The sequence below is a fragment of the Kwoniella botswanensis genome, chromosome 1, assembly GCF_036426115.1.
Source record: "Kwoniella botswanensis chromosome 1, complete sequence".
NCBI classification, from domain to species: Eukaryota; Fungi; Basidiomycota; class Tremellomycetes; order Tremellales; family Cryptococcaceae; genus Kwoniella; species Kwoniella botswanensis.
In genome coordinates this window covers 11,124,876-11,144,515 of record NC_088599.1, presented here as the reverse complement: position 1 = coordinate 11,144,515, position 19,640 = coordinate 11,124,876, and the positions used below count along the sequence as shown (strand labels likewise).

The 19,640-nt window shown below is 44.8% G+C and overlaps 6 protein-coding genes across 6 annotated transcripts; 4 read left to right on the top strand and 2 right to left on the bottom strand.

The window, feature by feature from the left end:
• Nucleotides 1-1,331: 1,331 nt before the first annotated feature.
• Nucleotides 1,332-3,367, top strand: L199_004190 (uncharacterized protein; the record flags this gene model as incomplete). The annotated part of the gene is made up of 9 exons (XM_064889918.1): nucleotides 1,332-1,484; nucleotides 1,561-1,747; nucleotides 1,813-1,887; nucleotides 1,949-2,391; nucleotides 2,477-2,617; nucleotides 2,683-2,813; nucleotides 2,915-2,990; nucleotides 3,068-3,190; nucleotides 3,275-3,367. 9 exons carry the CDS (start codon nucleotides 1,332-1,334, stop codon nucleotides 3,365-3,367), a joined length of 1,422 nt encoding a protein of 473 aa, XP_064745990.1.
• Nucleotides 3,368-4,789: 1,422 nt separating this feature from the next.
• On the top strand, nucleotides 4,790-7,045 carry L199_004189 (uncharacterized protein; the record flags this gene model as incomplete). The annotated part of the gene is made up of 9 exons (XM_064889917.1): nucleotides 4,790-5,010; nucleotides 5,081-5,175; nucleotides 5,235-5,298; nucleotides 5,404-5,540; nucleotides 5,635-5,731; nucleotides 5,815-6,005; nucleotides 6,097-6,563; nucleotides 6,696-6,770; nucleotides 6,845-7,045. 9 exons carry the CDS (start codon nucleotides 4,790-4,792, stop codon nucleotides 7,043-7,045), a joined length of 1,548 nt encoding a protein of 515 aa, XP_064745989.1.
• Nucleotides 7,046-7,606: 561 nt separating this feature from the next.
• On the bottom strand, nucleotides 7,607-10,176 carry L199_004188 (uncharacterized protein; the record flags this gene model as incomplete). The annotated part of the gene is made up of 4 exons (XM_064889916.1): nucleotides 7,607-9,055; nucleotides 9,452-9,463; nucleotides 9,571-9,672; nucleotides 9,730-10,176. 4 exons carry the CDS (start codon nucleotides 10,174-10,176, stop codon nucleotides 7,607-7,609), a joined length of 2,010 nt encoding a protein of 669 aa, XP_064745988.1.
• A 376-nt stretch (nucleotides 10,177-10,552) lies between these two features.
• L199_004187 (uncharacterized protein) lies at nucleotides 10,553-12,247 on the top strand (the record flags this gene model as incomplete). Its single annotated transcript, XM_064889915.1, has 3 exons — nucleotides 10,553-10,829; nucleotides 10,889-11,391; nucleotides 11,729-12,247. 3 exons carry the CDS (start codon nucleotides 10,553-10,555, stop codon nucleotides 12,245-12,247), a joined length of 1,299 nt encoding a protein of 432 aa, XP_064745987.1.
• A 1,067-nt stretch (nucleotides 12,248-13,314) lies between these two features.
• On the top strand, nucleotides 13,315-15,294 carry L199_004186 (uncharacterized protein; the record flags this gene model as incomplete). The annotated part of the gene is made up of 6 exons (XM_064889914.1): nucleotides 13,315-13,594; nucleotides 13,653-13,832; nucleotides 13,938-14,030; nucleotides 14,112-14,185; nucleotides 14,289-14,538; nucleotides 14,729-15,294. 6 exons carry the CDS (start codon nucleotides 13,315-13,317, stop codon nucleotides 15,292-15,294), a joined length of 1,443 nt encoding a protein of 480 aa, XP_064745986.1.
• Nucleotides 15,295-16,070: 776 nt separating this feature from the next.
• Nucleotides 16,071-18,784, bottom strand: L199_004185 (uncharacterized protein; the record flags this gene model as incomplete). The annotated part of the gene is made up of 10 exons (XM_064889913.1): nucleotides 16,071-16,097; nucleotides 16,153-16,377; nucleotides 16,498-16,655; nucleotides 16,785-17,119; nucleotides 17,179-17,556; nucleotides 17,617-17,640; nucleotides 17,709-17,747; nucleotides 17,950-18,254; nucleotides 18,381-18,605; nucleotides 18,692-18,784. The coding sequence occupies 10 exons, from the start codon at nucleotides 18,782-18,784 to the stop codon at nucleotides 16,071-16,073; spliced, it is 1,809 nt and encodes a 602-aa protein (XP_064745985.1).
• Nucleotides 18,785-19,640: the final 856 nt, after the last annotated feature.

Sequence of the window (19,640 nt, the reverse complement as noted above, 5' to 3'; positions counted from 1 at the left end):
GAGATCCAAAGAAGTGGTACTGTTGTGCTTATCTCGCATCGGACCGAAGATCCATCCATCCTCTTGGCTCTCCGTTCTCATGAGGTCATCTGACTAAAGACTACGGACATTACCGAGTTTCAGAGGAATAGCTCTGTTACGAGTAGAGACGCAGAGGATGTTGTGTGAACGTTTGATGTTGGAAGGACTATTCGGTATAAGTGATACCCGAATCGATTTAAACAACGCTAAGCCTAATGGAGACATGAAGATGGTATTCAAGTAGTGTGTACGAAAGAGATGAAGCTTGTTCTTGTCCTTGCTTTTCCTCCTTCATCGTCAGAAGCACCCCTTTGACCTGAACCAGAGAACTTCGGACCGAGTAAGAGTGATTCTTTGCACTAAGTTCAATTAAGCAGAAAATGGGCGTTCTCAAGTAAACTCAATTTTCTTTTCCCACGCATATGACCCGCACAAATCAACAAGAGTGAGTTCCTCCATCTCGCAACATCTTCAGACCGTTAACCTTTAATCGTACCGAAGGGTAGAAGCACCGTAGACTCATCTGTGATGGGCATGTGATCGGATTAAGCGATAAGCTTAAGCTTAATCTGCTTCCTTCTCTTGCCGCAAATTGCCAGGAATCACGGGTGGGTTTCTTACGTGGCTTTTCGTCCCCTTGAGACAATTTGATCATAAGGGGCGGAGTTGCAGCAAAGTCCGTCCTCGCCAGCTCCTCCTAACTCCGCATGCACCAGGTGGAGTTTACGGTTTTAAATAATCCTGATGAACCTTGTAAGTTGGTTTGATTCCGCTAACGCAGTTCCTAGCGATTTGTAATGCTCAACTTGGCACGGGTTGATCTATGAAAACCATTCTTCACCTTGTTCATACATCCAGCATCTTCACTTGATCATGCATCACCATGACGTACCTTTTGCCCTCGCGATCGTCCTGCATAGGACTCCAGCGGAACGGACGAAGGGGAGTCACTTCTCTCGAATACGCCGATCAAGGATGTCTCACATATTTGAGGAGTCTCCACGTGAGATTCCAAGAGTTTTTCCCTTAGCCCGTATGGGAGCGAGTACTAACGAGTTAAGCGAAGTAGAGAAGATTTTTCCACTGTCATGACCAAGTTTTTCCTTTCGTCACCTATGAAATCACCATGGAGCTATATGGACGAAGCGAGCTCAAGGGCTCCTTGACTAAGGTGGTATACGTAGATCGTCGATGCGAAGTGCTCACGCATAGCGAAGTGTCGAAATTATCTTGTCTGATTCTCTTCATCTCTTTTTTTTCTGATCTTTGAAAGATTGATTGATTTACAGAGTTAAACAAATTATCGAAAAATGTCCATAACACCTACGAAAGATTCCAAACGATCCAGTAACGACGACTTGCCACTCGACGAAGTAGATGGAGAAGTTGGACATGCAGTGAAAATCACTACGCACGATGAGGTTTTTGGGGATATCAAAGAGGATGGACCTAATTATAGGAACGTAAGTGGAGTCTATCTCTATATGACGGTTATCGACTGTGCTGTCAGTCGCTGATGGTCTATTCATGGTCATGTAGGTAGGATGGCTGGGAGCTGTTGTTTTATTATTGAAAAGTCAGATAGGACTTGGTGTACTCAGTTTACCATTTGCCCTCATGACGCTGGGGATCGTACCTGGTTTATTATGTCTGATAGCTATCGCCGCTATAATGACTTGGTCCGGGTACTGTGTAGGAGTGTTCAAATTGAAGCATCGAGAAGTCTGTGAGTTTATTCGGTACTCATCATTCGTATGGTGTAAGCTGTCCTTGAGCTGATTTATTGTATAGACAGTGTCGTGGATGTTGGGGAGATCATGTTCGGCAAGATAGGACGTGAAGTTTTTGCCGCTATCTACTGTATATGTGAGCTACCATCCTCCCTTCCGCTACCAAAGGAATTTCTCAGCTTATTCCAGATCGATAGTCATGATCTTCGTGGTCGGTTCAGCTGTGGTAGGAGCATCTATAGGTCTCAACGCCGTCTCAGTCCACGGAACATGTACAGCTGTTTTCGTCGCCGTCAGTGCAGTGGTCGGGTTCCTCTTGGCTAGTATAAGGACTTTAGGCAACATATCATGGTTGGGTTGGGTCGGATTATTCTCAATCGTCTCGGCCATCTTGACTGTCACCGTTGCAGTCGGGGTTCAAGATCGACCGGCCCTTGCGCCATCTACCGGTGAATGGGATAAAGACTTCCACGTTATTGGTCATCCCACTTTCCTCCAAGCTTCTTCGGCCATATCTTCGCTCATCCTGGCATATGCTGGTGTACCGACCTATTTCTCGATTGCTGCTGAGATGAGAGATCCGAGGTTGTTCAATAGAGCCATGTTCATTAGTAATGCCATTATCACGAGTATATACATTGTGAGTATCAGTGAATTAACTACTTTCAATTTTGTCCTTCATATATTAGTGAATGACTTTACTGATGATGGTCTTGACTATACAGGCTATCGGTACCGTTGTATACTACTACTGTGGTCAATACGTCGCGAGTCCAGCTCTGGGCTCAGCAGGTGCTTTGATGAAAAGGATCTGCTACGGATTGGCTTTACCTGGTTTATACGTTACAGTCACCATCTATCTTCATGTGAGTCAGACTTGTGTCATCTCATACCGTCAGTACATCACACTAAACTACTTGCCTTGCGATAGCTGCCGGCCAAATACATCTTCCTCAGGTTGATGAAAGGTAGTCGACACCTTACTAGTAATTCCCCTATACACTGGGCTGTTTGGTTGAGTTGTGTAGGCACTTGTACCATTATAGCCTATATCATTGCTAGGTGAGTTGATGTGCTATTTAATCCACAATTCGTAGTTTTCTCTCTAGCATCTGGTTTAGGTATGAGCTGCAAGCTGATTCTCAGATCCTCGTGCCGTTCAGTGCCATTCCAGTTTTCAGTAGTCTAGTAGGGTTGATCGGAGCTCTGTTTGGTACCTTCTTCTGTATCATGTTGATGGTGAGTGCTCATTACGTATTTGTGACTGTAACGTGCAGTATCTGTTGGGTATTTACTAATTTCGTTGAAACGTGTAGGGAGGAATGTGGTTATTCGATAACAAATCTCGACGTCATACTGACACATCATTCGGATATCGTGCATTATTCTTCATGAATGTGTTTTTGGTGGTCTTAGCAGCCTATTTGATGATTTCCGGGGTGAGTTTTGTCTCTTCTATTATCATGATTTATGAGAAAGCGTTGTCGATGCATTGCTGATATGATTTATATGTGGACGTGTAGACCTGGGGAGCTGTCCAAGATATCATAGATAGTTATAACGCCGATGGAGGACAGTCAGCTTGGTCGTGTAAGGATAACTCGAATTCCGTATAGAATATAGAGAGATATAGATAGACCAATCCTAATCATGACATGAATGAACGATACAAGATAGATAACGTGTTGGCAGTGGCAGTAGCAAGCTATCCACATTTTAAGCTCCTACCCTACTCGCTCACCCTCCTCCCTCGGGACAAGCGAGGTAGGGAATGACCTGCTCTGTAATGGGTGATGGGCGCTCTGCAACCTTGAGCGAGGCCAGATTTCAGGCGTTATACTGTACGAGTACTGTACTTATCCTTATCTTTGCTTCGTCTCCCTCTTTTCCTATCTTGAGATCCCTTTGCTCACTGCGGTGAGTACGTGTATGTCCTGGATCTTGGTGTATCTCGGATCTTGTCATCCCCCGACACGAACGGGTTTCGTCGCGTGCCATCACAAGCCTTACATACTGTAGATGGATCACTTCCTAGGCCCGAACAATAGGCGAGTCCTTCCCGTGTCTGTGGTTCAACTTTACCCCGAGGGATCTCAAAAACTTTCCAAAAAAAGTAATTATACCCACCCACTCCTCTGGATCCCATCGTATTTCCGTGCGCGGCCGAAATATGAGAATTCGGCAAAATCTCAATGTCTAAAAAAAGCAAAGAGCCCACCAAGAGATTGTGCCAAGTACGAGCGAGTAATATCCTCTGTCGCGTCTCGTCACGCTACGATCCGCCCACCATTATTTCCTCTCGCCAATTGTGGCTTGAGATAGCTTATCTCTGTCGGTCATATCCATGAACACGCACATCACTTTCTCATGTGACTTGTTACGTTGTTACGGTATTGCTCCTTTCTCGTGGACACTCCAGATCCTGCCTGGGTACATTTGGTGTTGTACCATCTGTCCCCGTTCATAACCGTCAAAGGGCTGAGGAGAATAGAGTTGGCTTAATTACTGCTGGCTTGCGCTCTGTTCAGCACATTTATCGGACGAAATGACACGAGTCTGTCTTGAATGCCGAATGGCAGAATACTCGTATCTCTCACGGAGCTCAACTCATCCGTAATTGCCGAGGTACAAGACCACTCACTTTGATTCTACGTACGAATAGCGAGGAGATAGTTCGAAAGCTTATCTTTAACTCGGTGCTCCTTCTTCTCCGCTTACTTGGTTCACACCCTCTGGGAGAACGCATGCGATATGATTGGACGACCTACCAGTTGAACTGATGAGGCTAGATAGGAGAGAGCCGGGTATTGGATTCGCCTGTGTTGGACAGATAAGTGATTCAGATAGCGGATAGCTCAGCTGGAAGGAACCTATCGTATGACTAAGTACTCGAAGGTTACTAAAGTCGAGAGCCAGTTCTGTTCTTTTTCTTTTCACTTTCAATCAATCAATTAATCTTGGTAACACCATCGGATCTTGACGATCCTTCGCAAATACTCTAACCTTACGAGAGGTGGTCATCCGAGCCAAATCGCAACATGTCGTACCCTACTGAGAAACATCTATCTGAGAAAGATGGTATCACCACCTCTGTCTTACCTGAAGAGCAAATAGCTCACTTCAAAGGCGATAATTCAGCTGTGGAAGATGTCATCCTGGCTGAACAAAACTATACGGAAGAAGAGTACAAAAAGCTCAGATGGAGATTCGATCTGATTTTGATGCCTATCATGATGTTGACTTATGGATTACAATTCGCGTGAGTCAAGCCTCAGACCTCAGACCTTGGAGAGAGACCTTCCTGACCCATTGATCCTGGTCAACTGTAGCGATAAAGTCTCGTTATCTTCAGGAGTGGTATTTGGTTTAAAGACTGATACCAAATTGAAGGGAGATGAATATTCCTTACTTACTGTTTACTTCTGTGAGTCCAAGTCTGTTCTGCGACTCATTCTACAAGCAATATGTTAATGTCAAATGTAGACTGTGCGTATCTCGCGGGTCAAATTCCCATGTCGTATATCTTCCAAAAACTTCCTATCGGTCGGTGAGTCCAAGTCCCAGTTCAAATCTCACGTCTCTTCCACTTGCAGTACTCCAGTATTGAGGCTGAGTTGTTGGGCTGGCGCTGATATTCGGCACCTCTTTGTAGAGCCTTGGGCGCCACTGTCATTCTCTGGGGTATCGTGGTCATCGGCTTGGGATTGTGTAACGACTACCTCCAATTATCGATGTGTAGAGTATTGTTAGGCTGGATGGAATGTGCAGTCACACCTGGTTTCTTGTTGAGTAAGTTTGGAGGAAGCTGATTGTTCCGATTGTGATTGCCCCATTAATGGAAATATCTTCTAAACTGATTTCTTGTATTGTATCTCTTTTGCAGTCGTCGCATCATGGTATAAACGATCAGAAGCTACTTTACGAAGTTGTATGTATTTCGCTATGAATACTTTCCTGGGAGGTTGTTTCAACGTTATCATGTAAGTTAGCCTCTCCTCATAAGATATATAGCTTCAATTGAATGAAAGGACGCTTATTTGTACGATGTATTTTTGATTAATAGCTACGCGATCGCCAAAAAGGCCGCAGCAGATGGTGGAATCGCAGGATGGCGAGCAATCAACTTCTTCCTGGGAAGTCTGACTGTCTTTGCCGGTATACTCGTTTTCATCTTCATCGGTATTCCAAGTGATGTCTGGTGGTTGAACAAGGAACAAAAGAAGATGGCTCATTCCAGGATTGTCTCAAATGGAAGTGAGTAATGAATCACCAATCGCATTATATCTTCTTGAGGTCTGTCAGCTCTGCGGGTGCTGATTGATCTTCCTTTTTCGTTGTTTCTTAGCTGGTGATGCAGGTCGACACGCCTGGACATGGTCCCAAGTCAAAGAATGTTTCCGAGATCCCCAATACTACTTCATCATTCTCTTCAACCTTACTGCCACCATCCCCAACGGTGTCCTCACCACGTTCACTGCATTGGTCTACACCGGATTTGGATTCACAGCTCTACAATCGATCTTGTATCAACTACCCAGTAGTGCAATCGGATTCTGCGTGATCATCGGTTCAGCAGTCACCGTCACGTTCTTCCCCAAGATGAGATTCCCCTTGGCTATAACTTGGACATTATTGGAAATGATCGTCTTCCTATATGTCGGTTTGGCGAAGACCGCCAGTAAATGGCAATTGTGGGGAGCATTCTCATTTGCTTCTGTCATTTCATGTGCGACGTTCTTGGTTTGGGCAATCTTACCTCTCAATACGGCTGGAAGGACTAAGAAGAGTTTCACAGGTGCTTCGGCTCTGATCGTGAGTATAGTACAAATAAACACTTCATCCTGTTCAGCAAATCTGCAGCCGAAGTGGGGTTGTCGTCATATTATATTATGTGGCGACATATATCGAACAGAATATGTGCTGATGATATGTAATACTTCCCAGGCATACTGTACAGGTAATATGATCGGATCTCAAACGATGCGAGCAAGTGATGCCCCAAGATACCTCAAAGGTCTTGTAAGTCAACCTCTTCATTTACTCAGCGTTTCTGTGACAAAGTGCGCCAAGCTGACATAGATTCATTGGAACAGACCGGTAACGCGATTGTCATGGCTATCAACGCCCTTATCCTCCTCTCTTGGTGGATCTACCTTCAGAGGGAGAACAAAAAGCGTGATCAGGCTTACGAGGCTAGTGGATTGTCCATGGAGGAAAGGGAGTATCAGAACAAAGTGGCTGGTGAGACGGATGTCACGGATCGACAGAACCCTCATTTTAGGTACCTCTGTTAGACGATCGATATTGAAATCGAGATCACAACGAGCTGGGGGATTTATGATTGGGGCACGGGGATTATGTCGGTCGGAATAACGAAGACGTTTATTTTTATTTTCAAGGGTTTTCATACTCGTATGAAATATGTGGTAGGAGATAAAAGAAGTTAAAAGTTGTGATAGTTGTGGAAGTTGAGGTTGTAAGGGTAGTGTTAGTTATAGTTGTGGGCAAAGGTAGTTGTAGTCATAGTCCTGCTAAAATTAGATTGTGAATGATTTTAAAAAAATGAATCTTGGAAATATAGTATCGTATGCATAAAAAGTATATGGCAAGACTAAGAGGTGTCCAGCACCAAAACAGTTACAATGGGTATAGGTAAATGATACGATTATAAATTGAGATATTGAACATAGATATGTAGTTTGTATGATCTTTTTGGACAGGAATGATTAATGTTATTTTGTTGCTGATTTCCCAAGATTGTTGCTCTTCTCACTTCTACACTAAGTCCCACCAAGATCGATCCTCGCCAAATTTTATGTGAATTTGATTTATACTCAATCTAATTTCCTGCATCTTTACGAAGTCATCATACCCTCTTCGTTGTTTGAACCCATCATCCAGCCCTGCTCTCCATCAACCTTCGTATCGTTCCCATACTCCATCATCTCCACTTCCATACCCAGCTCATCAAATGGCAATATCCCACTCATCCAGTTCCACTGATTCTGGTCTACCTCCACTGATGGTTCTTGAGTTGTTCCTGATGCAGTAGTGGGAGTGATCAGAGGGTAGACAGATGTGGTTGATGAGGGTGTACACATGCCGGACGGAGGTTGGGTAAGGAAGTCATTTTCGGTAAATGAGGATGAGATATTATCGTTGATTAATGAGGTGTGTCTGTCATGAGAGAATGTCGGTTCAGCGATATTATCAGATTCCGACAAGTCGAATGATCCTCTGGTTGGAGAAAAAGGTAATGGTATACCAGCGATATAAGAAAGATCGATACCTTCTTCAGCTGAGATGATTCCACTGACTTGGCTTGAGGTTGAAGCTTTCCTTTCAGTATTTTCACCATATACACTTTCGGAGAATGGACTTCCTAATCCTCCTTCACCATTATTCTGAGAAGCTAACAATCCTTCTAACGCTTCGAAGAACCCTCCATCTAAACCTTCTTCTCCATTTCCAGCTAACCAAGATGGACTACCGATATTTGATCCGGAAGCAGAAACGATCGATGGAATAGATTCCAGAGTATCTGATCTAGGCGAGAGTGAATCAAGTGAGATCTGAGGCGAGGCAGCAAGAGTGGAAAATTGCTCGAATGAGGATGGGTCTAACAAAGCTGACGAGAGAAGGGATTCGATCGATTCTAGTCCTCCTGCGAGGTCGAGATTTGGCTGTGGAGCGAATGGGTTGAACGATGATGCTGTAGTTGTGGGTGTATCGTACACTTGTCCATCAGACATACTGTTCATATGATTGTTATTGCTAGGGGTAGAGTTTGGGTGGAACACCGGATTGAAGTTGAGATTGAGTGGGGAGGGTGGAGTAAAATTGAACACAGGTAATTTACCACCTTCCAAAACATCTACCGGGACGTTTAACGTACCCGTCCCCCACTCGATAGATATCTGGGGGATATTCTGAACATCGAAGGGAGAGATGAATCCGCCATTTGGAATTTCACTTGAATTGGATATAGTCGATGTCAAGGATGGTGATCGGTTCATCCGCTCTCCACTTGAGGGTTGACCGTTGCCGATAGAGGATGATTCGTCGGAGAAGGGTAAGTTGCCGAGTGATGAGTCGAGAATGGACGAATTTGGTGCATTGTGAGATACTTGAGCTTGAGCTCTCTTGGGCAATCCTCTGACTTGTCGTTTGACAGGTGCAGGTGATGAGGAGAAAGGGAAGGTTTCAACTTTGATCTGTTGAGCTCGTTTGGGTAGGGATTGGATGGGTCGATTAGCTGATGAAGATGGATTTCGTTTTGATCCTCGGTTACGTTTGTTCTGGAACTGTATGTATGCAAAGTGAATGGGATGAGAAGGTGCAATGTGGAAGGAATAGATGGGTTGAATGAGGGAGGTATAGTTGGATTCGTTGTTTATTATTGTATGATCCACGTGGTTTGGTTCGATATTCAGGTACGAGGTTGGGTGGTAAAGCGTTTCAAGAACAATAACAAGACCAATTCACCATCAGCAACTGTACCCTATAGTTGTGTGTTTTCGCGGATCAAAGTGGAGCAAAAGGATGATCAAAGCGGGTACAGCAAAGACGCGTGAGATCGAGGGGGTACAGTGAGAACAATAAGAGTATGGGAAGATTTGGGAACGCTTGGATATAACACCCCCTTACAATGAAAATGAATGGAGATAGGTGCCAAGAGGGATGAAGGAGAATGAACTTACCCAGGTCCGTACCTACACAGTGCCCAGAGACTGTCAGCTAGAGTAGGGTTGAAGAGATGGATCAAGGAAGATATGACTGGATAGTATGGAATGGCATTACAATGAGACGATTTACTCACTTGATGAGGTGTTATCCTAGCTGCTTCTGCTATTATCGCTGTTTCAGCGGTCGACAGGATCTTGGTACGAGAATAGGCTGCTTCCAACACAGATATTGTTTGCTATGGAAGAAATGAGTAAGCTTGTGGTTCTTGCCTTGGATAACGGACAGTTCTCACTATATTGAAACAAGTCGATCTCTTGGAGAATTCTGTTTGTTCTCTTCTTCGATGTTGCACGACCGTCTGGAGAACCAACTCCTGTGCTTCTTTCACATACGAGCGAAATTGATGTTCGAAAATCTGGCAGACCTGAGCTTCCACCTCGACATCTTTGGTCTCTCCAAATCTTTCCAAAGATCGGAATGATGATATTGTAGATTCGAAAAACGCTAAAGTCTCTTGGCGACGGCTGTTGATCGAACGTTGCAGTCCCTGCCACAGCTGTTCTGAGGTCTCTTGAGGTAGCGCCTCCTCTAATTGGGTCGGAATGAGAAATTGACGAAGAGGCACTGCCAGTTGGGGCCGGAGGCCTCCGACACGAAGAGGACGAGAGTCACCTGTCTGGTCGCAGATCTTGAGAATATCGTCTGCTGTTTGTAGCAGTGTCTGCAAGGTGCTGGTCATTCTAAAAATGGGTGATTGAGGACGCAACGATGTTCAAGTAGCTGAAGTGAGGTTGAGATGTATTACACTTATATATGGTTTCAATACTTCGACAGTACCAATGAGACAATAAAAACATTCATTGGTGCGTGTGCCAGTGCATCAGGGTACAATCCACGTACAAAAACAGGGGGTGCACCATCACAGCAATCGATGTACAGTGGTGCAGTTTCACACACAATAATAGAAAATCATCTTATTGTTTCGAAATAAGGTAGAATCGTGCTATCTGTCTGTCGCATCTTTTAAATGATATTTTGTACCTGCTTGTTCCAATTCATTTTCAGCAATTTCACCCACATTCAAAGGCGATAAAAGCGACCACCAATCTGACATTATGGAAGTCACCATACTAGATCTTCAGCCCAGCTTCCTTGAGACGTTGACTACGGATCAAGGATGGGCTACGCTGCAAGTAAAACTCGGCGATGCTGGACAGTTTATAGAGTACCACGCTCGATGGGGTAGACTAGAGGATCACTCAGCAGCAACAGCTAGGGCTATTGCGCACAACATCAACATCATTGCATCGGAGGCTAAGAAACTCTTGATCCATAATGACAAGAGTGTAGCGGCGCTATCTTCGCAGCTAGAGGATCTGCTGATGAATGATTGTAAGTCCAGGAGACATGCATATCCATCTTCGTGTGGTATACTGCTAATTGGCGTTTAGATCACTCCAAGAAACGCCCTAGCGATTCCTGTTCGTCCTCCTCGACCCCCCTTCGCTCCTCAAAACGTCAAAGAGCACCATCTCTCCCCTCACCCTCAACACCCATCACCCGCGCCTCCTCACCCACCCCATCCGAAGACTCCTCCACACCCCCAAAGAGAGAAGGGAATCAAAAAGAAACAGATCACTCTGTCGTTCGTCTTTGGTTCCTCAACCATCTCTCCAGACCTTATCCCACTTTATCTCAGAAAGAAACACTCGCTACTAAAGCTGGAATCACACGAAACAAGGTTGATTCCGACTTGACCAATTTTAGAAGAAGAGCAGGATGGACGGATCTTATGAATCGCTTCTGCGGAGGGGACAGGGATAGGATGAAGAGATTGATTGAACGAGTCGAGAATGGTAGAGAAGAACGAGAGGAAGTGTTGAGGAGTGTTCAAAGGATGAAAGATTATCTTGGGAGGAAGGAGGAAGAGAGAGTTGGTGATTGGGTCAGAGAGGTGAGTTGTAGTGCTGAGCGATAGCGAGGTAGCTCTTCCTGCATGATCATCCTGACTACTCACATACTGTCCATATCCTACTCCTGGATCATCACCCATCTATTCTTGAGAGAGAATCCTCTTCTCGTCGCCATCGAGATTTCTGCCTTCACCACCTATTCAAGTACTACTTTCTGTCTTTTGCTTTCACCACCTGATCAGACTTTGTCTTCATCCCTTGCACTGCATACTTGCCATTCGTGACGATGTCCCCTTCACCACCTATTCAATTCCTCATAACGCGACTGACGCTTCACCACCTATTCAAGTAATCAAGCTGATCTCCCTTACCTTGCAGGTCACCGCTCTCACATCATCCCTCACATCGAATACCGGTAGAACCACATCCACCTCTACTTCAACATCGTCCTCTTCCGACTCATCATCCACCCTCTCCCACAACCGATCCATCACGTCCCTCTCGGAAGTATCCAACCTCGCCAAGCCAACTGCTCGATCCCTCTCAGGCTCATCATCAACCTCATCATCCTCTCTATCCGATACATCTTTCACCCTCCAACCAACTCGAAAGCGACTTAACCCGAACGCGGAAGTATTCGTACCTAACAAACGATATACCCCATCCACTTCCTCTTCTAGACAGTCCTCCACTGAATCTGCAAGTGAAGTCGATGCGAGATGGGCAAATCCCTACGACCCCTCTATCTGGTCCACCACCACTAGTATCCCTCTGCTTCCTCATATGTCGTCTGGTACGCATAATACCTGGAGTATGCCGACGGATGGAGGGTTCCAACCTAGGATAAGTAGTTGGAGTAGTAATGGGAGTGTGAGTGGGCTGAGCAGGGCTTTGTGAGGGGGTCGAAACAAGTAGCATTCACACTTGGATAATCAAGTACCATGAAGAACATCGAGATGACCGAAGATAGGGTAGGAAGAAGAATAGAAACAAGACAACATTTCATGAAAAACAAAAACACGTTGAATGGTGGGTGAACCATGGACATTTCACACTTCTGTGTATAAAGGAAAGATCGTTTTCTGGACTCTCACAAAACTGCTATACATTTCTGCTTGTTTTCTTCAGTATACCCATAGTTTCCTTTTTGTATCTTATATACCCAGATCTATCTTCTCATCTATCTAAATCAAAAACGTCTTTGTAATTAAGGTTTCTTCTATATGATACCCGTTTGGTATTATGCCTTTGCTGAATGTATGTTCTTGAGATTGGATTACTTCCGACAGTGAGAATGATGACCATCGCCGATAGACCGCATTCTATATGTTGTGACCGACAGAAGGATCTCAAAGAGATACTGATTTCTGATGTAAGCAATGATATCCTATGTCGATAGTGGATATACAGTGGACAATAAGCTTAATCTTGAGTACACAGGGGTCATGCCGACTCGGCCGGATAAAAGGATCCTGTTTGATCCTCCACTCTAACACCCAACTGAATGAGAAATCTATTTATAATCCGATTATTGATTCATGACACCCCTCCACTTCTTGTCACTTTGCACAACATCGACTAGACTTTTATGGATGAAGAAGAAAGGTCGTGTGAGTAACAATGAAGCTGGAAGCAAGAATGCGTACATAGCAAGGCTTGTCTTACTCATCAACCACGATATATCCAACAGATCATCCGAATCTCCTCACCAATAGGAGGAAGAAAGAGGAAGAAGAATTGTATATAAGGTAGACGGATGGTTGAAGAACCGGAAAGACCGAGTAGGAACATCTTCGAGACATCGATTCAGTAGCATATCATCACTTCATCTTCACGGTCATATAACCCATTCCATTTCAAGGGCGAGTTCGTCTTCACTGGTCACTTTATCTCGATAGGCTTTTCAAATCTCATCAATCTCCCTCGTCCTTCCCCCGTTTCATCTCAATCAAAATTTGGTCGACATGACCGCCATCAATTCCTCTGACGAGGCCAAATCCCAAGATATCGACATAGAACGAGCATCCACTACGAATTACCCACCTATCACTGCCGTTGACCCCACGCCATCTTCATCTCAAACTCAGGTGAACCAACAACTCGCTTCGTCAGAGAAAGATCAACCCCATCCTCAGCCGCAGCTACAGCCTCAGATAGCAGGTGATGGTGAGGAAGACATACCTGAAGGTGGATATGGGTGGGTGATAGTAGGTTGTCTGATAGCTATCAACGCTACGACGTGGGGTAAGTCGATCCTATCTCTAGAGAAGGGCTGGGCTGATGTTTGATTGGTATGGGGTAGGTATAAACACCACATATGGTGTATATTCTTCGTACTACCTTGCGAACAATTACTTTGATGGTGGATCTACACTAAACTACGCTTGGGTGGGAGGATTGAGTGTGGCTACTTGTTTACTTTGTGGACCGTTGGCAAATGCTTTGAGTAGATGGTTGGGATTTAGGATTACTATGTTATTTGGTATGTCCTTCTGTTTTCCTATTGATTTTCCGGTGTCGAGTCTTGTCGCATGTCAGCTTGGTCAATTCGAGAACCGAAGCTGATCGGTATATCCTTCGTTAAAAGGTGTCGCTGGTATCGTCCTAGGTCAATGTATGGCGGGTATATGTAAGAATTTCGGAGAGTTCTTGTTCTGTCAAGGTATCTTGTTTGGGATAGGTAAGTGGGCTGCCTGTGGGACGGAGAGCTGAAGCGTACTACTATGCCGCACATGCTGATGGATGTCGTTTGTTGATGTAGGTCTTGGTCTTACACTCGTACCCAGTCAACCGCTATTAGCACATTGGTTCAAGAAGAGGCTGGCTCTAGCTACGGTAAGTTGACATTTTCCGTCAATGTCACCAGCTGTCTTCATTACTTGTTTCCCGATACCTCATATGACACCATATACTAAATCACATTGTCGAAATGTTATAGGGAATTGCCACCTCTGGCTCAGGACTTGGCGGACTGATCCTCTCCAATACCACCCGACTAGCTATCGACCACATCGACGTCAAGTGGGCACTTATCATCAACGGCTTGATCTCCCTTGTCTGCCTCACTCCGGCTGTACTACTGCTGAAAGGTCGACATAAAGCTGTGGGAGCGAGACAGGCTCCATTGGAATTGAAGTGGATTTACCACCCGGGTTTCGTATGGGTATGGTTATGGGCTGCTTTTACCAGTGAGTATGGATAAGTGGATCCTTCAAAATGTATCATCATCGCATGATGTGGTCATAATCTGAACTACATATCATCCTCCTTCACTAACGGAGAGTCATCGAACCATGACCTCTCCTCGATCACCATAGAATCAACATCGAATGGTTCAATAACAACATGACCGAAATGCTGAATCTTTGTTCTTCTTAGTGATGGCCTACTTCATCGCCCTCTACTCCCTTGCCTCATTCGCCACTTCCGCTCTCTCCCTCCCGCAATCCAAAGGTGCAGCACTCCAGTCGATCCTAGCTGCTGGACAAATGATCGGTCGACCCCTATGGGGTTATTTCCTCGACACAGGAGGGAGGATCAACCTCACCATCGTCTGTTATATCATATGCGGTCTATCGACTTTGGCTATATGGCTACCTGCCAAATCATTTGGCGTTTTGGTCTTCTACGCCCTCATTCAAGGAATGACAGGCGGAACGATATGGTCTGTATCTGCTCCGCTCGTAGCTAGAGTAGTAGGAGTCAAAGACCTAGCATCGGCGTTGAGTATATACTGGTTAATTTTGGTTATACCTGCTGTGGTGGGACAACCAATCGCAATCGCTTTGTTGGATTACAGTCAGAGTCATCTGGGGAGACAGGGGGCAGAAGCTTATTATATCAGTATAGGACTTTGTGGAGGGATGGCGATGGGAGCGACGTTCTTGTTGGCGGGAGCGAAGAGGTGGATACAAGGTGATTGGAAGATTCTGACGAGGACTTAGAAGAGAGAGATCGATCGGATAGATCAGACAGAATGGAGATTTAGGTGAACATAGAAATCAAAAGAAAGAATGTATGGTTCTAGGACGGATTATGTCTCATCAAGGATAGATACGGAAACGGAAAAGGATAGACTGTCTCAGGAACAATCAGAAGGACGATACGTTATCGTTAAGGATGTTCAAAATGGATGTGCAACTATGTTTTTTTCTTTGTACCACTTCATTTCTAGTATCGTTACAGTATGTACAGTAATATATTCCTTCATACCATAGGGTATTTTCGATATCTAAAATTCGTCCACACTTTTGAATCATGTGTCAGGACGTTGATTGTTTAACTATTACATGTATGTATCGCTAATCATTGCTGAGATCACTATACATTGTACGTCAATGGTATACTCGCTTGATCCCGCTGTGCGCATTTATAATTCATAGTGATCAACTGCCTTATGATGTTCTACGTAGCATGGATGCATATATAGTTTAGACGTACTCATGTTAAACTCATGAAAGTCAATATCAAATGGCACAGAGAGCAATGAAAGGGAACCAAGTATATGCGAGGAATGTCCATGAGAACGAATAAAATAACATATGTCATCGAGAGGAGATAATACACAATTGGGTCTACAATCAAAAGGGTAGTTCAATGAGGGTATAGATCGTAAAGTCGTCAAAATGTAATGGTAAATTTATATCTATGCTTCTTGAGAAAGGCTGAGAGCATCGAAGACTCAAAGGAACCGATAACAATGCTACTGATTAGATCGAGCTTAACAAGTGTCGATCAAATTGTTTTTCTATTCAGGAGTATGAGTTAGTTGAAACTACCAAACGCTGCAGATCATAGCTTACAGGAAAAGTCAGATCCGCCTGAGCCCACGTAGTGACATTCGCATTGGTATACACATCCATGTGTCTCGCGATGTAGTCTGCAGTAGGTCTATCCGCAGGATCACAGCCTATTCTGCCTTCTTCCCTTTGATACACTCTGACGTAATCTACTAACATCGTTGCAGGCCATTCGAGCTGATTCCAGTTGACCGCCTGGAATCCGTTGGACATTCCGAAGTTAACTATCTGCGAGTGTGACTGTCAGTCAGTCAAAGCTTACTTTGGGCGATATCAATAATCCAGCAAGAACCAAAGGTGTCGTGACAAGAAGTACATGTACCGAACGAAAGTTACGGTTTTACTCACCATGTACATGGGCTCCTCAGGTATAATCCTCTGGCCAATCTGCATCGAAGGCGAAGGCCCAACAGCAGGAGGAAAGACGGTCCATGTCTTAGCTCCATCGGCTACCCAGGTGATATGACCATTGTCTCTGTTGTTCGGATCGGAAAACATCTCGACGCCTAGCGGGATGAATCAGGGTGTCAGCACGACACGGGTTGATTACCTTATTGCATCATCCCACAGGGGATCATAGCTGATTCCTCTCTTCAACACCAGCTGACGATATTGAACGAAACACCCTTACTCACCATGTATACCGAATCCACCACCCGCTCCGTAGTACCCATTACTCTGCACATGCGTCAAAGCAGAGACAGCTTCTTGGTATATTCCTCCAACATACGAGTTGAACTTGGTAATATCATCATCGTAGATTTCCGCTCCTTTTGACGAGTTTAGCCACTGATACGCTTCGTCGAAGGGAGCGACCTGGAAGGACTGAGATAATTCTCCTAAGTTGACTGACAAGTCGATTTGACCTTCTAGGATATCTACTTCCGGTGCTCCTCGACCGTACGACTCATCTGGACCTGGATGATCTTCACCTTTACATGTACAGGCTGAGAGACGTTGACCAGGTAGACTAGTAGAGAGATTCTGGACTCAGCTCACCTGGCAGAGGTGACAGTACGCATTACTCACTATGAGATACTCCTATCATCACTTCCTGTAGTCAGCGCTGCAGGAGGTCCAGTCCCTTCAGCATTGGTCTGATTCTTTAACGTCCCAATATCGCATGAATCGTAGGTATATGGCCAAAGTCCATCGGTCGTTCCTCCATATCCTGCTCTCCCTAAATTTCCCATGGTCCAGACACCAGGCCAAAATCCTCCTACTCTGTTATTACCAGGTAACGAAACGCGAACTTCGATATAGAAGGAGTACTGGAAACATAATTGATTCCACGATTGGATCATACCGGATTTGAAGTTGAGGTCGTGAATGGGTTCTTGCGTCATCGTTATTACCAAATTACCGTCTTTGGTTGTCACTGCTGAAGGGTCGTACCATTCGAAATCACTACACCGAAGGAAGCATCGTCAGCTGACATCGAAACTGCAAATCGAGGAGCTGACTGACCCTGTAGGCCAATAGTGAATATCGCTAGATGCAGACCCAATCGTGAGCGTGATTTGGGCCTTTGTCACAATAGCAGGAAGCGGACAACTCACACAGCGGTCCAATATGGATCATCACCAGGAAAGAAGGTCCTAACAGGAGCCGAGATAGGTCAGCGCTCTGAAAGGAGTTTACATGTGTTTACTTCACAAGTTGAGGGCAGCAGGCCATCCAAAGCAAGACTATGTTGACATGTTCTCACACACAAGGCGAATTAACTCCAATTAATCGGGAGTGCCTTATCATATCTCTCCATATTCCACCTTCAACCCTTACAAGCTAGCACTGACTCACCTTCCATCCTTGTTGAACTCATCACTCCAAACCAAATGATAATCCTCCCCATCGAATCCTTTCCTATCATACGCATCCTGAGGTGTGTCTTCATCAATCATATGTGGGAAATTCGTTATCAACGGAACTTGACCGGTCGAATTTATACCTCCCAGATTGTACGCTCCATTCGTCTTCAGTTCGTTACCCGTATAGAAGTCTATTATGGGATATCCAGCGAAGAGAGCTATGATCCCTATTGCAAGGAGAGCTAGACAGCCGATGTTGGTGGCTCCTCGGACGGTGAATAGAGATCCTCTGTCGTGCTTTATGAAATTTAAGATCAGCTAAACTCATTCTGGAAAGAAAAGCAATTATTGAAATCATCATGTTATACTACTCCTTCTGTCATGTAAGAAAGGAGAAGGAAAGAGAAAGTAAAGTCTATTCACCTTACCATCCCTCTTCGGATCCGGATTATGCAGCCAATCGTCCGCCTCTGGACTTCCATCAAACGCAGCATATCCAACATGTTCACCTATTCCCCACGGTCTCTGATCTCCTCCCTCTATGGGTGCTCCCGCTCCCGAGGACGTCTCGGACGGGGGCAAGAGGGATGTGGTTGGTGGAACGGGCTGGGCAGATACTCGTGGTCCATAACGGCGAGAGTCCGATGGCTAGAGAAAAGGTCATAGTCATTGTCAGCATGCCAGACTCTTCTTATTCAGATCTAGTCCATGAGATCAGAAGAAGTGAGACCAACAGTGCGGTGATGCGTGGAAGACGATGCCTCTGCATTTTTAGGTGGTAAGGGTGGTGGTAGAGTATCGTTCAGCGGTACAGCCTGATACGACATCGTTGAAATTTTCTATTCCTAATGAGACTTTCTACCTATAATGCGATCGGATAGTATGAGAAAAGCGATGCAGCGGCAAAATAGCGATTATATGTGTGTTGAAGCAAATAAAAGATGAGAGGACAGATTAAACGAGATGAGGAATATCTTTAAATCATATGGAGAGGTGGGATCTGATGCAATAGAGAAAGGAAAGATGGTCTTGATGATCAAATGCGATACCGAAATAGGAAAGGCCAAGAGAGAGGAAGGAAGGAAGATGATGGATGAGACATCCAACCCAAAGCAGGAAGCAGAAAGTAGGAGAAAGGAAGGAAGGAAGGAAGATGTGTGGATTGCATGTTGAGGTTGTTTGTATCGTTTAAAAAGGTCAAACGGACATCTTTCAACGCAAAACACACGAATAACATCGCACAGACCACCTTATTCACTTGAGTGGTTAGTACAAGGAGGTCAAAGCGTCATAGATGTTACGTCCGGATAGCTACCCCGCATTCCCCTGACATATGTTATCAGGGTGAAACGAAGATCCAACACTCAAAAACCGAATTTGGATAGTATAGCCAAGCGAAGTGGAAAGGTAACAAGGCTCACGTTATTACCACTCCCTATATGATTATACGGTTCTCTATTTCTTGATCTATTTGTACGTGAACTTGAGGAAGACGCATTGGTGGTAGATGTCATGACCAGCTTTCGACGTTGTTCTCGTCTTTACTTGGCGGGTAGTGTAATTTGGCTTGACTGCGTTGAATGGGTGAACCGCTTGCTGTTTGATAATTAATTCGCAGAGTAGCTCTAAACTCGCAAGTTTCTCGAGAAAGTCATATTGGGATTGAGAGGAACGTAACTTCGT